Source organism: Paramisgurnus dabryanus, chromosome 5 (genome assembly GCF_030506205.2).
Source record: "Paramisgurnus dabryanus chromosome 5, PD_genome_1.1, whole genome shotgun sequence".
In the NCBI taxonomy this organism is placed as follows: Eukaryota; Metazoa; Chordata; class Actinopteri; order Cypriniformes; family Cobitidae; genus Paramisgurnus; species Paramisgurnus dabryanus.
This window is the reverse complement of record NC_133341.1, coordinates 32987042-33003400: the sequence shown is the minus strand read 5'-3', so window position 1 is coordinate 33003400 and position 16359 is coordinate 32987042. Positions and strand designations below refer to the sequence as shown.

Here is a 16359-nt window from a genome sequence, read left to right as displayed (position 1 = left end):
GCTGGTTCATTCTAAATGTTCTAATATCCATATTTTACACGATCCATAAAATGCCGCGAAAAAACACGTTGCTAGTATCAAGTCACAAATATGCTAAAGACGTAAGACGGGTGAGATGCGGCAATACATCCAATCAGAGAAACTGGTCTATTTTAATAAAAGAAAACATATATCAACTATATTTTCCTCATTTACGTTACATTACAAGTCATGAAACATTCAATGTTTAATTTATTTTAATTATTTCTTGATATATATTAAATTAATAAAAAACTTTGTAGGGGGGCACAACAACCTGTTTGGGGGGGGGCACTGCCCGCGAATGCCCCCCCTTGACGCCGGCCCTGTGTAATGTTAGCCCATAAAGCTAGGTAGTTTCTTAAGCTTGATAATTATTCTGCTACTGTATGTCGAGCTATGTTGTGTTGGTAATGTCAAGTTATCATAAGTTATGATGTATTGGTTTATGTCAAGTTGTCATAACTAAGACATCTCAAACAATGTCATCTTTGCAATGACATAGCTGAGCAAATGACACCTAATGACAGTTGTCATAAACATGAGTCATGTCATGATTATAAAGGTGTCATGTTAAATTAATCCCACCCCTTTAAGTAAAGTGTTACCCAATATATTTTCTGTAAAAAGTGTCCTGTATAGCGGAAAATCCAGATTTCCTGTTGTCCGAATTTGTCTGTGTCAATTCTGTAACTGTTAAACTCTTTTACCAGAGTAACCGTGTTGACCGTATGTAACAGAACTGGCAGTCATGCACACACACACACACACACACACACACGCACACACGCACACACGCACACACGCACACACACACACACGCACACACGCACACACGCACACACACACACACGCGCACACACACACACACACACACACACACACACACACACACACACACACACACACACACACACACACACACACACACACACACATGACTGTCAACAATCTTACTCTATCTTGCTAACAGGGTTTGACAGTAACAGAATTTACACTAATCTGGAAAAATATATATAAATGCAGTCCATTTACCATTTAGTGTGAATCTGAAAACAATTAAAATACAACTGTAAGTTTAGTTGTCAAATATTTGAAAAAATTTATAATTTTTGTCGGACTCAATTAATCTTGCATTAATGTGTAATTTCTAGTTTGCGTTTTTAGCTGCTGTTGTGTAAACGAGCAGCCAAAACACATAAAAACCTTTGGTTGAAAACATTTTGTAAACAGCCCCTTTCAGAGGGATAGAAAACAGGGTTTTGGCAGGGGTCGGGGGTCCAAGAGGATAGATTGATACAAAACAGGGGTCAAGTATCCGGTTGAGAATTTTAAATTGCGTAAATTTACCCGTCAATCAATGTGAATACAGTATTTGGACTGTAGGAATGGCAAATGGTGATCAGTAATGGTTGTCAAGTCTTTTATTTATAGAGCACAAATTTAACACAACTGTAGTTGATCCAAAGTGCTTAACAACAAAATCAAATAAACTACAAGAAAAGAAAAAAGAAGGAAAAAAAGAGAGTCGAGATAAAAATACCAAAACAGTACAGTGATATACACAGTATCACTCAAATGAGCTGGAAGTATACAGTGATGTACTGAGGTAAACTGTCCCACAGCTTATAGCAGCAACTACAGAAAAAGCTTGATTGTTTCTTTTTTAATTCCAGTATTCCTGTGACACCTAAAAGTCTCTACAGCATTTATGGTTTATTGTGCAAATACATATTCTTGAGGGAACTGAAAATGATGTGTTAGCTTTAAACTGAAGTGCCCTGAAATACAGCTATCCAGGGTCATAGTGTGACGTGTAAGGTCCATCAATATTTAAGAGAGATCATCACTAGAAAAACTCTGAACATTTGTTTGATGCTATGATGCATTTTAACAAAAACGAAGGTTCTGAAGAAATTTTGAAAACGGAGATGGATTATGAACGCTCAAGAGCTCAGAAAGGTATATTTATTATTCATATACTAAATACTAAGTAGTTCCAGAATAATTTAAATAATATTATAAAAATCTGTTCCTGACATTTTTGCTTTGTCAAGTAAATGTGCCAAATAAATGTGCTGTTTCCAAAATATTACAGAAGTAAAGGGTCATTTCTGATCTTGAAGCTATAATTTTTCGCTATTATTTAATTTGCAATTGTCAACTTTTTTAATAATTATTTGTCATATTACTTTATAGTGATAAAATGCAAATAAGAAATAGAATTTTTTGCATAAATAAAATGATTTCTCTGATGTTATGCTATTCTCTATAGATGGTCCATGTGGCAGGCGGATGGGTATCCTTATGCTTCTGGGAACGGTTGGCATGGTGATTTCCATGGCAATATTATTTGTCATTTGTAAGTGGATCACGCAATATATATATCTGCTTAATATAAAACATATAGCAGAGTCTAAAAAAAATAGTAAACATCTTCAGTTACTCAAACCTTGTAGTACAATTAGTTAAGCAATTACAAATTGTACATTATTTTGTCAGGTGGTGACCTGGTTAAGAAGGTTACTAAGGTGGAGAATTCAGTGTCCAGTCTGAATTTATATTTGAACAAATCCACTGATCCAGTGACCAATGGTTAGTATCTTTAGATCTTTCTTTTCTGACTGTTTTAAACAAATTGTTCTGAAGCGAATTTGAATAAAAGATTAATTTAAAAACAATTTTACCCAAAGACGATTTACATTATTATGAGAACAGTAAGTGATGTATTAAGATTAATTATGTTGATAAATATATTGTGAACTAAAAAACAAGCATTTATCCATTTTAAAAACTCAATAAGCTGTGTGAAATGTTTTATTAATAAAAAAAACCTAATTTGTATTTTTAAGGAAGTCCAGAAAAGAGGTTGTCTGATATTGAAAGGTTGATGAACAATCTTGGATCATCATTGAGTTCACTCACATCCAAACAAGATCTGAGAAGACTCGGTAAGAGTTTACTCTTTTACTTTTTCTTCATAATACATAAATGTGCTACACTGATTATTGGCCAATTTATTGGTTAAAAACAACCTTGTAATAACTAATTATTTAAGAGAAGGTCACATAGGGGCTCAGAAAGCCAAATCATCCATTGGGCTCTCAAGACTTATTGAAGACAATTGCACACTATTATATAATAATATCTCTATAATCTAAGTCCAAATGCAAGTCTGACCTAATAATATGCACAAAATCATTTTTAAAAGACATGTAAAAATTTTCTTTAGAAATTAGCTGTTTGCCAGTAACTTACTGTAGATTTATATTGATGTTATTTACTGGCAACAGTTTGTTCAAAGTTAAATGAACATTAAACATTAACAAGTCTTTATCTTTACAGAATAAAACTAAAACTGAACGCAAAATGAAATCTGAATGAAAAAAACAAAAGGTCAATGAGGATTTCTGGTTGCCAGAATGCTTTGCATAAGTCTGTTATTTTATAGTTTTATTCTGTAAATATTAAGACTTGTTAATGTTTTATGTTAATTTAACTTTGAACAAATTGTTGGCAGTAAATAACATCAATATAAATCTACAGTAAGTTACTGGCAAACAGCTGTATAACTACAGCAACATTTTTTACAATGCATGTCTTCATGATTAATGGACAAGATGGTTAGGTTCATTTCTCTGACAAATGCTGTTTATATGAAATGTCAGGTACAAACATGTTCAAAAACAATAATACATTTTTAATATTTTTTAGTAGTTTGAAAAGAGCTGATTATTCAGTTTTGTTTTCAGATGAGAAACTCATAAGCAGACTGAATGAACTGAAAGCCCAGATTAACACCAAATCATCTTCAGGTATGTGTCAGGCCGGGGTGGGAATTTAAACAGAAATGTTTGATTATTAGTTAGAAAATGAGAATTTCCTTAAATAATATGACAACACAATCTAAACCCTTGTTTATTTATTAGGCTCATGACATACCCCGATAAAGCTAAAACAAGATATCTCCTCTGTGTTTTATTTCTCATATCTGCATGTCTCTTGTCTTTCTCTGCAGATAAACCGGTATGTAACTGTAAATCTGGCTGGATCCAGTATGGAAGCAGCTGTTATCTGTTCTCCAGTAACACATTCAACTGGATGGAGGCACGAGATTACTGTAAAAAACAGGGAGCATCGCTACTGAAACTCGATGGGAGCGACGACGAATGGGTAAGAAAAACACACGCACGCACACACGCACACACACGCAAATTCACGCACACACATACACACAAACACACACACCCTTTATTGTTTTTATGTGTGTTTCTCTCTCATAGTTTTTTCTCTCTCTAGGGATTTTTGACAGGTACAACCGGAACAGTCCCTCACTGGATTGGTCTGACGGATCAGACCACAGGGCAGTGGAGATGGACAGACGACACTCCTTACACGGATAAAAAGTAAGGGGATGGGTCACTAAATTGTATTCTTTTAATGTTTTCTGTTGATAAGATATTCTTTTGCTAAAATCTGATTCCAGAAAAAATTAAAACGGAAAACAGAATTTAAGATTAATAAAATGGAATTTGGGAAAAAATAATGGATTTCATAGGGCCCTGCCTTTAGGACAATGTGATTAAGTGTCTCTCACATCTTATACCACGTTTGGTAAACATTGGCCTGAAGATGGCACTATATTATAATTGTATGTCATAAATTCAGGGTTTTTTTAAATGTGCATTTGGTTTATTATTGATATTAGTTTAATTACCATTATAGTTTTGTTTCTGTTAATAAGATGCAAGTCTGTGTAGTGAAAGATGTTTTCATGATCTTTTTGCAGTCGTTGGGGTGAAGGACAGCCGGATGACTGGAAAGAACACGGACTGGGAGAGGGGGGAGAAGACTGTGGCCATATAACGTATAGGCATACATTAAATGATGCCCACTGCTCTTCAAAATATAACTGCATTTGCAAAGTGTAAAACTAAACCTAAAGTAACTGAAATACGGCAAGATGATCTGAAATGAATACTTCAGGACATCAGTTTTGTAGTTGAAAGCAAAATCAAAAGTCCTCAGGTTACCCTGAACCTTTGTTATTTTTTTTTATTTTTTTTTTTTGAGAAAATAAAACAATGTTTAAATATAAGAATTCAGGTAATGAATTAATTCTGTCTCATTGTACATGTAGCCCTTGAGTGTCTGAGGGGGTTTTCTCGATACTGAGGGTTCAGAATACAAGATTATTCGGAAACATTTTTAAAACTGTATTGTAGGTCTGTTTATTTCTCTATAACCCAATATGTAATCTTCAAGATTCACGTTTATTTGTTTGTATATTTTATCTATATTAGGTTTTTGTCACCACCGTCAGATGTCACCACCGTCAGGTTTTCTGTCTTTTCTGTCAGGTTTTATGTATTTTTAGGAAGTTATGATTTGATATTTGTTCATCACAGTGCTCAGGATTGTTATTTTTGGGACCAAATATTTACATAAAGTTTAAGCAAGAAGCCCTTGACTTGAGTGGTATACATTTTGGAATAATGAGGCCAATGTCACCACCGTCAGACAGAGTTTTATTTGTTTTAAATGAATATGCTTACAATATGTTTCTTCAGTGCTGTTGAGTTATTAAATTAATAGTCTCTATTAAAACAAAAATAATATATATATTACTTTTTCTATTTAGGCTTAAAGTAAACGTTGTATGAGTAATAACTGGAAAAACGCCTATTTTATGAAAAAAATATGAACAGGGGAGGTTGCACCAGCTGAACAGCCAAGACCTTGGTCTATAATGATATACCTTCAGATTTTGTTATTGAACTAACTTTAAACAAAATTTAAACCTGTTTTATCCAAATTCCCAAGAATCACTGAGATTTGTCCTATTGACTGTAAATGTAACTGAGTTCATCCAAAGACCATTGCGTAAATACATATTCTTGGGAACGAGGAACTACAGAAGTGCTCTGCAATGCTTTCCACTGAAGTGCTCTCTTATATATGACTACCCAGGGCCAAGATTTAAGAGAGATGTTGATTTGAATCCTCACTATGAAGTATAAGAAAATGGAAAGCTCTGAAGAAATTTTGACAATGGACATGGATTATAAACAGTCTCAATTTCGGAAAGGTATCAATTGTTAATATACTAAGTTCTTGCATATGTTGACTAATTAACTAACCAGTTTGATAAATTAGTATTACATAATGTGTTAGTAAGTGTGTAAATATATCCTTTTGTTTTTGGGAATGTTAAAGAAATTAAATGATCAAGCACAAAAACCAATAATACTTCTGCTATGTAATGACATTTGAATGATATTTATATTTTTATCATACAATTATTTCTTACCTGTAAAGTGTTTTTGCTTTGTTATGTGGTATCTTATCTTCCATCCCGAGACTGCTGCTGTTCAATCCATTAACACTGTTATCAACAAAGATTTAAGATATTTATTTAATAACAAAAAAGACTAATAATAAAGACTTATCACAATTATACATAATAATTAGGTGGGTATCGATTCAGATGTTCCAGATCGATTCGATTTCGATTCACAAGCTATTAAATGGATTCGATTCCGATTCTCGGTTAAATTTTCGATTCCGGTTCTCAGGTAGGTTTTTATACTCGATTCTCGATTCAACTGAATGAATATAGATTTAATACACATACTATATTAATAAAAAAGAACAGTGAACAGCAGTTTACAAGTGGGTAATTAATAAAAAAATTAAAAGCCACCACACTATCGTCGTCTTCTTGCTTGCAAAATCTAAAATGCTTTCATACCATGATTTTTTATGTGAAAGTGGCATCAACGTCGACAAAGCACCTGAAACCGCCATTTTAAACACTGAATGAATGAATGACAGGCTCACCCTTCGCTCCTTGGTAACATCGCGCAAGGCAAAAAAGAGGGTGACATCTAGTGTAGAAGACTAGTAATTAGATTAACATTAATCTAACGTTCAATGTTTGCGGAAATAAATATGAAAGAAAAAATCGTTTCGGCTCTTTGATAATCTATTTTGAATCGACCACGTTTTAAAAAACGATTAATCGAAAAATTGCCCAGCCCTATAATGCACATTGCTTTCACTCATTTATGACATTGTTGCCTGGTTTGCATATGTGTGGGGCAGGGCTATTAAAAGAAGCCAGATTCTATTGGGTTAGGGGCATGTCTGTTTAGGTGATTTCAAATGTCAACATTGGCTTTCAGCAGAGATGGGACCAAGTCACACAAGTCTCAAGTAAGTTTCAAGTCTGAACCTTCAAGTCTCAAGTAAGTCCCAAGTTTTTTTTTTCTTGGGCAAGTCAAGTCGAGTCACAGGCTATGTCAAGTCAAGTCCTGTAGTAGGTCAAGTCAAGTCCAAGTCAAGTTACCTTATTATTGTAATTTTACCTGCAGAATCTGATCTTAATAAAGATATATAGAATATTAAGATATATAAAAATACTCATGTTCAGTAAAATACATCATGGAATTAAACAAAATTGTAATCTCTTCCGTTCGTGCGCCTACATTTGAAATAACGAACTTGAGCGTGCAAAAGACGCGATATGTAAACCGGTCCTAACATTGTAGAATCCAGTCATTTTTTTCTGTGTGTGTGTGTTCAGGTGGCAAACTTAGAAAAAGTAGCCAAGTCTCGTACCGCTCAGATCAAGGGAAGTATTTTTTAAAAATAAATTAAACTTTTTTTGCCTACATTTGTCCCTAACACGGTATGATGAGGGTTAATGGCTACTTTAGCTATTATTACATTAGCTAACTACCAACTAACTAACCTGATATTAACAAATTGACAAGCACTTACTGGGCAGAATGGCTCTTCAAATGACGGACGAAATTGGAGGTTGTCGTCTGGCTGCCCGTGATTTTAATGTTGCATGCCTTGCAACAGACTGTTGCCATCTTGTTGAAGCCGAACGCGATGACCCTCGCTACCCTTCCGGCTGACATGTTGATATCTGTTCTGTGGTGTGTGGTGTGCGTAAGGTACAAGAGGGCATGACTGATGATAGTGTTGTGATTCAGTCATGACAACACCATTCTCAGCCTGCACTCCAGCTGGGTCAACTTTATTTTTTAAAATAGTTTATATATTTTATATTCAAACTGAAAACATGATGTGATTAACACTCAAGTCATTCAAGTCATCATGTCTCAAGTCAAGTCAAGTCCTGAGTCTTTAACTTCCAAGTCCAAGTCAAGTCAAGTCTCAAGTATTTTATTTTTTTGTCAAGTCAAGTCACAAGTCACAAAAATAGCGACTCAAGTCGACTTGAGTCCAAGTCACAAGTCCCCATGTCTGGCTTTCAGAGATCGTGCACCCCGCCTTTAATATAATATTATAGAGCATTCAGTCTTTTCCTTGACACTCCCACTCACATTTCTAACAATATGAGCCTCTCTGCCTTTATGTGAAAACCACCATAATAAATGTGTTAACTAACTTTTATGTCAAATACTTATATCAGTTAATTTAATCACAATAATGACATATTGGCTTCATATTTACTTCTGATTTTTTTTGTTTATATGCAGTCTGATAAATGTCTTGTTTTATTATGTCTTTAATGTATTTGCACAACAACTGCGTTATAAAAAAAATTATTATAATTTTAAATCCATAAAGTAACATTCGTCACGTGATTGATTTTAATGTTTGACGCGGCAAAAGCATGCTGTAACACTTTTTGTTAATTTTCAACCTTTAATAATTGCAAATTTTTAAAACTTTAAAAATATGTTTATAAAATTATTATAGGAACGCATTTTTGCACCAAATTTTACCAGCTCGTCCGCGTCCCCGTGAACTGTGGCGAATTCTGGCATTGTCCGAAGATGAGTGTAGAAATCTACTAATATAATCTTGAGACCGTCACTTTTTCAACCATAAATTTTGTACACAGTGGAGGTTAACTGCACATTACCGTACTGTGGTTTGGAAACGTTGTGAGCATTTCTGACGACGTTTTAATCCCTCAGATGGCAAAATGCAGCAGCAAGGAGCCTGCGACCGCGCTTAGATGCTGATAACGTCTGCGCATGCGCAGTTGAGTCTGCAGCGTCTTTCTCATGAATTAAGTAACGTAACGAACGCTTACAACACGATAAAACCCTTGAAAATCTCTGAAAAGTGACACGGTTGTTTCACAGAACTGATAATATTGTCCATATTAAACTGATAAAAAGACAAATAGATAATGGATGTTTCTTTAATTTGGCTAAAAACAGAGGTCGTCTAATAAAGCCTACATTTTTATGTAACTGACTTGGTATTACTCAGTAATGATCAGTTTTAAAAAAAAAATTATGACTAACTTGTAAGACCAATCTAAACAGTTTATGCAACGGGCGATTAACTTTCTGGAGATCAGGATTCCCTACTGAAAAAACCAGCTGATACCAGCATAAGCTGGTCAGCTTTAGCTGGTCTACCAGCTTGGTTTTAGCTGGTATGCTGCTGTAACAAGCTGGTCTAGCTGTGTTTTGGTCACTTTTTAAGCTGGTCTAGCTGGACTTAGCTGGTCAGGCTGGAAGACCAGCTGACCCGCCAGCTTTGCCAGGCTGGGAGGACCAGCTAGACCAGCTACTGCCACATTAAACCAACTAAAAGCAACTACCAGCTTATGCTGGTCTTTGCTGGATTTTTCAGTAGGATTAAGTTTCCTGGACTTTTTGTGCATGATTTATCATTGCTAAAAGTCTGTCGGGAAAACCTTTTAACTATTTTAATATTATATAGATATATCATATTACATGTTGACTAAAATGGGAAGAAATGTAATTTTCTGCATGAAGGATATAAGTGTCTTTTATGTCATGTTAGATGGCCCCTGTGGCAGGCGGATGGATATCCTTGTGCTTCTGGGAACGATTGCCATAGTGATTTCCATGACTATGATATTTGTCATCTGTAAGTAGATGAATCAGCACACAATTGTATGTGTTTTACCGTAAAGCATTTTGCAATTACCTTTTAAACTAATGCAACCAACAGCTTTAGTTACTAAAAACAACTAACATAGTAGGCTACAACTAATAGAATAAATATCACAAAATCTTTCAAAAACTTTGAAAAAATGTGAAAATGAAGGCTTTGTTTGCTTGTTAATTTTTCTTTTAAAGACTGCAGCCAAGAAAGAAAGTTCTCTGCTCTTCACAGCTGGATGGAGAGTCTCAACTCAACCACCATTTCTGACCATCATATCACAGGTGGGACTACAAATCTTTAAGCACTAACATCAACCAAGTACTAACCTAACTACTAATCTTAGTTTTGTAAGCTATCTTTTATCTGTTCATTGTAAACTTTTTGTCAGGTGACCTGGTTAAGAAGGTTACTGAGGTGCAGCATTCAGTGTCCAGTCTGAATTTATATTTGAACAAATCCAGTGATCCAGTGACCAATCATTCTTATGCGCTTTTACATATCATATTGAGAAACTAGGAAAAAGAGTAAACTATTTCTCTAAATTAAATTTTAATTTTAAATTAAATATTATAGTAAAATTAATAGGAAGACGGAATATCCCTCCTAATCTATATATGCTACTAGAATTGTTTTGCATTGCACAAGTTAAATGCATCTAAATAGAACAAGCTTTCCCCATCATTTTTGACATAAACTCAATAATCTGTGTGAAAAAAATGTATTTACATTGGCTAAGTGGTTAGTAGAAGTTGACATGTAAAGTGTCTGTTAAGAGTCCATCACAATAAAGTCTCTTATAGTCAACAAAAAGTTACTATCAAAATAAAGTGTTTCCTTATTCACTATCATTTGTAAGGAATTTCTGAATCGAGGTTGTCTGATCTTGAGATTTTGATGAGCAGCCTCGGCTTGACATTGACTTCCCTGACATCCAAACAAGATGAAAACCTGAAAAGACTCGGTAAGTGTTATCATATATTTTCATTTTTCAATGTAATTTTTCTCATTTTAATCAACACAAATGTGATTTTTGCTGTACAGCAGTTTGTTTTTCGACAAAATTTCTTTTTTTTCTTTTACAGAGCAGCGACAAGACGTCAATAACGCCGAGATGAAGAACCTGCTGCTCAGTTTAAATTCTTCATTATCAGCACTGACCTCCAAACTAAATGATGCAGGTCTGCAGATCTGAACAAAAGTGTATTTTTAGACAATCATAACAACTGTTTAGCAATTTCTAGGCAATAAATGAGCTTTCTGTTGTATCCCTTATAATCTTTGTAACCTTGTTTATTCGCAGTTAACAACCAGGAACAGAAGCTGGCAGAAACACAACAATTGCTGGACAGTTTGAAGACATCAGTCTCAAATCAACAAAATAAACAATGTGACTGTGGTATGACTTAATGAACACTTCAGGATCAGAGTTCTTATAAAACAGTCCTTAATTCAATTGTGGTTATAATAAAACACACCTATGACTGCTGCACACCCATGACGGCCTCATTCCGCGAAAAATGGACGTCCCAAAACCTTTCCTCCAGACTCACAAATACTGATTTGAACGTCAGATTTGATAGTCAATATTGCCAATAATCCAATCCAAATCCAATAATTTTTAATGATGATCATTCACAATTTGCATAATTGCACTACAGGGACGCATATTTTGTATCCAAGCCATATTTTTCTGGACTCCATTCTTTGGTTAAGGAGACTAATATGCTACATGCCTACCAATAAATTAATCCATTTAACTGTGTCCACCAAAACATTTTAAAGGGCACCTATTATGCAAAATCCACTTTAACAAGGTGTTTGGACATAAATGTGTGTTGCCAGTGTGTGAACACAACAATGCTTTTTTAATCCCCATTAAACCAAAGCAGTCTCATTAGAAATGCTGATTCTCTTGTTAATGTGATGTCACACTGATAAAGCCCCACCCACAGCCACTGACTGACAATCCTGCATTAGCATAGTTTCTGCCCTCAGACAGTTGTATGCAGTCACAATAAAAGCAATAAGGTTCTCAAAGATAGTGCTGTATCATAAATAAGTCATGACTGAAGGGGTTGCATTGACTCCACTTTGCGTCGTGCCTAAAAACGCCCTTAAGCCGTTACTTATTCACAATATACTTTCATGATTAACTTGTTTGGAAATGCTAGGAGCTAATAATTATGAAACCTCAATTGGGTCACATTCACATCTTTGAATTTATGTCTTCCAGGAGACATGCACACTACACAATACATAATAATAACAACAACAAGAATGTTGCTTATGCATTGTGTTTATTTCTTTTTGTTTTCTGTTGAAGACTCACTGTCAAGCTCACTAAGAGATGTTCAGAGTTCAATGTCTAATCTGACTTCATCTGTCGTGTCTCTTTCATCTAAACAACAGATCACTGGTGAGTACAGTAATGATTTTCTCTACTGTAAGTCGTAACATTGATCCCATCTGTCAAACATTTCTTATGCGTATAAGCACAAAAGAAAGCAAGTGTTTAAAAACAATAACTAAATCTATTACCTAAATAATACACCAGCTATTGAACAGTGTTGAGTTTAGATATAAGCTTGTAGTACATTTGACAAGGTTAAATCAGTTTTATCTAATAATTCAGTTTTGTTTTCAGAAGAGAGACTCATAAGCAGTTTAAATGAACTGAAAGCCCAGATTAACACCAAATCATCTTCAGGTATGTGTCAGGCCGGGGTGGGAATTTAAACAGAAATGTTTGATTATTAGTTAGAAAATGAGAATTTCTTTAAATAATATGACAACACAATCTAAACCCTTGTTTATTTATTAGGCTCATGACATACCCCGATAAAGCTAAAACAAGATATCTCCTCTGTGTTTTATTTCTCATATCTGCATGTCTCTTGTCTTTCTCTGCAGATAAACCGGTATGTAACTGTAAATCTGGCTGGATCCAGTATGGAAGCAGCTGTTATCTGTTCTCCAGTAACACATTCAACTGGATGGAGGCACGAGATTACTGTAAAAAACAGGGAGCATCGCTCCTGAAACTCGATGGGAGCGACGACGAATGGGTAAGAAAAACACACGCACGCACACACACGCACGCACGCACACACACAGACACACACACACAGACACACACACACACACACCCTTTGTTGTTTTTATGTGTGTTTCTCTCTCATAGTTTTTTCTCTCTCTAGGGATTTTTGACAGGTACAACCGGAACAGTCCCTCACTGGATTGGTCTGACGGATCAGACCACAGGGCAGTGGAGATGGACAGACGACACTCCTTACACGGATAAAAAGTAAGGGGATGGGTCACTAAATTGTATTCTTTTAATGTTTTCTGTTGATAAGATATTCTTTTGCTAAAATCTGATTCCAGAAAAAATTAAAACGGAAAACAGAATTTAAGATTAATAAAATGGAATTTGGGAAAAAATGATGGATTTCATAGGGCCCTGCCTTTAGGACAATGTGATTAAGTGTCTCTCACATCTTATACCACGTTTGGTAAACATTGGCCTGAAGATGGCACTATATTATAATTGTATGTCATAAATTCAGGGTTTTTTTTAAATGTGCATTTGGTTTATTATTGATATTAGTTTAATTACCATTATAGTTTTGTTTCTGTTAATAAGATGCAAGTCTGTGTAGTGAAAGATGTTTTCATGATCTTTTTGCAGTCGTTGGGGTGAAGGACAGCCGGATGACTGGAAAGAACACGGACTGGGAGAGGGGGGAGAAGACTGTGGCCATATAACGTATAGGCATACATTAAATGATGACCACTGCTCTTCAAAATATAACTGCATTTGCAAAGTGTAAAACTAAACCTAAAGTAACTGAAATACGGCAAGATGATCAGAAATGAATACTTCAGGACATCAGTTATGTAGTTGAAAGCAAAATCAAAAGTCCTCAGGTTACCCTGAACCTTTGTAACTTTGATTTGAATTTTTTTTTTTTTTTTTTTTGAGAAAATAAAACAATGTTTAAATATAAGAATTCAGGTAATGAATTAATTCTGTCTCATTGTACATGTAGCCCTTGAGTGTCTGAGGGGGTTTTCTCGATACTGAGGGTTCAGAATACAAGATTATTCGGAAACATTTTTAAAACTGTATTGTAGGTCTGTTTATTTCTCTATAACCCAATATGTAATCTTCAAGATTCCGTTTATTTGTTTGTATATTTTATCTATATTAGGTTTTTGTCACCACCGTCAGATGTCACCACCGTCAGGTTTTCTGTCTTTTCTGTCAGGTTTTATGTATTTTTAGGAAGTTATGATTTGATATTTGTTCATCACAGTGCTCAGGATTGTTATTTTTGGGACCAAATATTTACATAAAGTTTAAGCAAGAAGCCCTTGACTTGAGTGGTATACATTTTGGAATAATGAGGCCAATGTCACCACCGTCAGACAGAGTTTTATTTGTTTTAAATGAATATGCTTACAATATGTTTCTTCAGTGCTGTTGAGTTATTAAATTAATAGTCTCTATTAAAACAAAAATAATATATATATTACTTTTTCTATTTAGGCTTAAAGTAAACGTTGTATGAGTAATAACTGGAAAAACGCCTATTTTATGAAAAAAATATGAACGGGGAGGTTGCAAATTGCTGAACAGCCAAGACCTGGGTCTATAATGATATACCTTCAGATTTTGTTATTGAACTAACTTTTTTTTCCAAAATTTAAACCTGTTTTATCCAAATTCCCGAGAAACACTGAGATTTGTCCTATTGACTGTAAATGTAACTGAGTTCATCCAAAGACCATTGCGTAAATACATATTCTTGGGAACGAGGAACTACAGAAGTGCCCTGCAATGCTTTCCACTGAAGTGCTCTCTTATATATGACTACCCACAGGGTGCGATTTGTGAAAAAAACAGAGGGGGGGATGTTTTCATAGGCGTCTATTTCGGTGACATTTCGTCATGAGTCATTTTGTACCCAACACTTTTAACTTCCGTCCATAATAATTTTGACTGTTTTCAGTGGTTATGAGGAGCATGAGAGAGAAACGTTGTGCCATATAATTTTGCCATTCAAGATTTGATTCTTGCGTGTTTTTTCGTTGTGCATGATCACAGTTCATATGTGTGGGGAAAGAAAAGCTATTAGAGTAAAAATATTGCGTTAGGCTGCTTCATGAGTTAATAAGAAAAAAGATTTTACAATTCTTGCAAATGCAGTGATGAAGTTCATGTTCTCATGATATAATTTTATGAATTAAAATGTTTTGAAATGTGCTGTGGACAGAGAAGCATTCATTCGCGCAGGTTATGTTTGGAAAGACGATGTCCTGCAGGTGTAGTGGCTGTTCCTCTGCGTTGTGTTAATTTTTGATGGTAAAATAAAAGGATTTTCCACACAAAGCTGGTTTGGCTGATTGATTTATTTTCTGTGCCTGTGTGGTAAAACACACAAACAGACAGGCACTGTTATCTGCTACACTCATTTAGTTGTGCCTCTCCTCTCTAGTGTTATTGCAGGAAAGAGAGCAGCAATACAAACACATTTTACAACACACATTATATAAAAATAACTAAAAATAAAAATAATAGCATCAATGTTTCATGAATACTAATTTACATACCTGTGTGGTAAAACACACAAACAGACAGGCACTGTTATCTGCTACACTCATTTAGTTGTGCCTGTTAACCACAAAATACATATTAAGTACACAGGATAATTAACAACAGAACTTACAATAAATGCAATGTATTAAAAAAAATATATTAATAGGATAGGATTAAGTGTGCTTAGAAAATATACATAAACAGTGCTTATTTGAGTTGTTAGCCACTTAGCTGCTAACACATCTCATTGCAATCTCACTGTTCACTTGTTTACATTACTCAAACAACCTACATTTACAAAGTTGATAACTTGAACTAATGGTCAAATATAACATCACATAGACTACTCTCTCATATTTAATCATTTAAACATGACATGAACACTTGTAACAGCATTTAACATCATATCAACAGAGCTCATGAAATCGTACCTCTCCTCTCTAGTGTTATTGCAGGAAAGAGGACGAACTCTAGATTGCGCTGCGAGTTGAATCTCTCACTACATATGACGTCAGACGCAACGATTTCAAAATAAAAGACCCAAAAACAGATGGTAATAAAAACAAATATAAAAATAAAAAAATAACAAATTATTTATAATCTGGTGTAACAACATATCCCTGCTACATCCACCCCCACTGTTTTACACCAGATTATGCATCACATACAAAGTCTTTCATCATTATAATGATGTCACTTTTTCTGAAATCACATTAGATTTGTTCAGTTTTTAACTATCTCTTTCGAGATTAAGGAAACCCAGGGGTAGCTAATCCCCAAATTACCCATAGAAAACCATGCCTTGTACATAGTTCAACACATGACATCAAGAAAGT

The 16359-nt window shown here is 34.7% G+C and overlaps 2 protein-coding genes across 2 annotated transcripts; both read left to right on the top strand.

Moving 5' to 3' along the window:
• The first annotated feature begins 1488 nt into the window (after positions 1 to 1488).
• LOC135732812 (asialoglycoprotein receptor 1-like) lies at positions 1489 to 5047 on the top strand. Its single transcript, XM_065251161.2, has 8 exons — positions 1489 to 1980; positions 2294 to 2380; positions 2521 to 2613; positions 2871 to 2969; positions 3771 to 3833; positions 4037 to 4191; positions 4318 to 4424; positions 4808 to 5047. The coding sequence occupies exons 1-8, from the start codon at positions 1899 to 1901 to the stop codon at positions 4947 to 4949; spliced, it is 828 nt and encodes a 275-aa protein (XP_065107233.1). The 5' UTR covers positions 1489 to 1898; the 3' UTR covers positions 4950 to 5047.
• Positions 5048 to 5827: 780 nt separating this feature from the next.
• Positions 5828 to 14294, top strand: LOC135732173 (uncharacterized). The gene is made up of 11 exons (XM_065250071.2): positions 5828 to 6106; positions 9820 to 9906; positions 10119 to 10205; positions 10781 to 10885; positions 11007 to 11102; positions 11225 to 11320; positions 12248 to 12340; positions 12569 to 12631; positions 12835 to 12989; positions 13122 to 13228; positions 13613 to 14294. The coding sequence occupies exons 1-11, from the start codon at positions 6028 to 6030 to the stop codon at positions 13752 to 13754; spliced, it is 1110 nt and encodes a 369-aa protein (XP_065106143.1). The 5' UTR covers positions 5828 to 6027; the 3' UTR covers positions 13755 to 14294.
• The last annotated feature ends 2065 nt before the right edge of the window (positions 14295 to 16359 follow it).

Bases quoted from the DNA above. Each gene is read 5' to 3' on its own strand.
- LOC135732812 (XM_065251161.2), top strand. From the start codon at position 1,899: ATGATGCATTTTAACAAAAACGAAGGTTCTGAAGAAATTTTGAAAACG. The intron at 1,981-2,293 runs GTATATTTATTA...TATTCTCTATAG, and splicing joins ACGCTCAAGAGCTCAGAAAG to ATGGTCCATGTGGCAGGCGG. The intron at 3,834-4,036 runs GTATGTGTCAGG...CTTTCTCTGCAG, and splicing joins TAACACCAAATCATCTTCAG to ATAAACCGGTATGTAACTGT.
- LOC135732173 (XM_065250071.2), top strand. From the start codon at position 6,028: ATGAAGTATAAGAAAATGGAAAGCTCTGAAGAAATTTTGACAATGGAC. The intron at 6,107-9,819 runs GTATCAATTGTT...ATGTCATGTTAG, and splicing joins ACAGTCTCAATTTCGGAAAG to ATGGCCCCTGTGGCAGGCGG. The intron at 12,341-12,568 runs GTGAGTACAGTA...TTTTGTTTTCAG, and splicing joins ATCTAAACAACAGATCACTG to AAGAGAGACTCATAAGCAGT.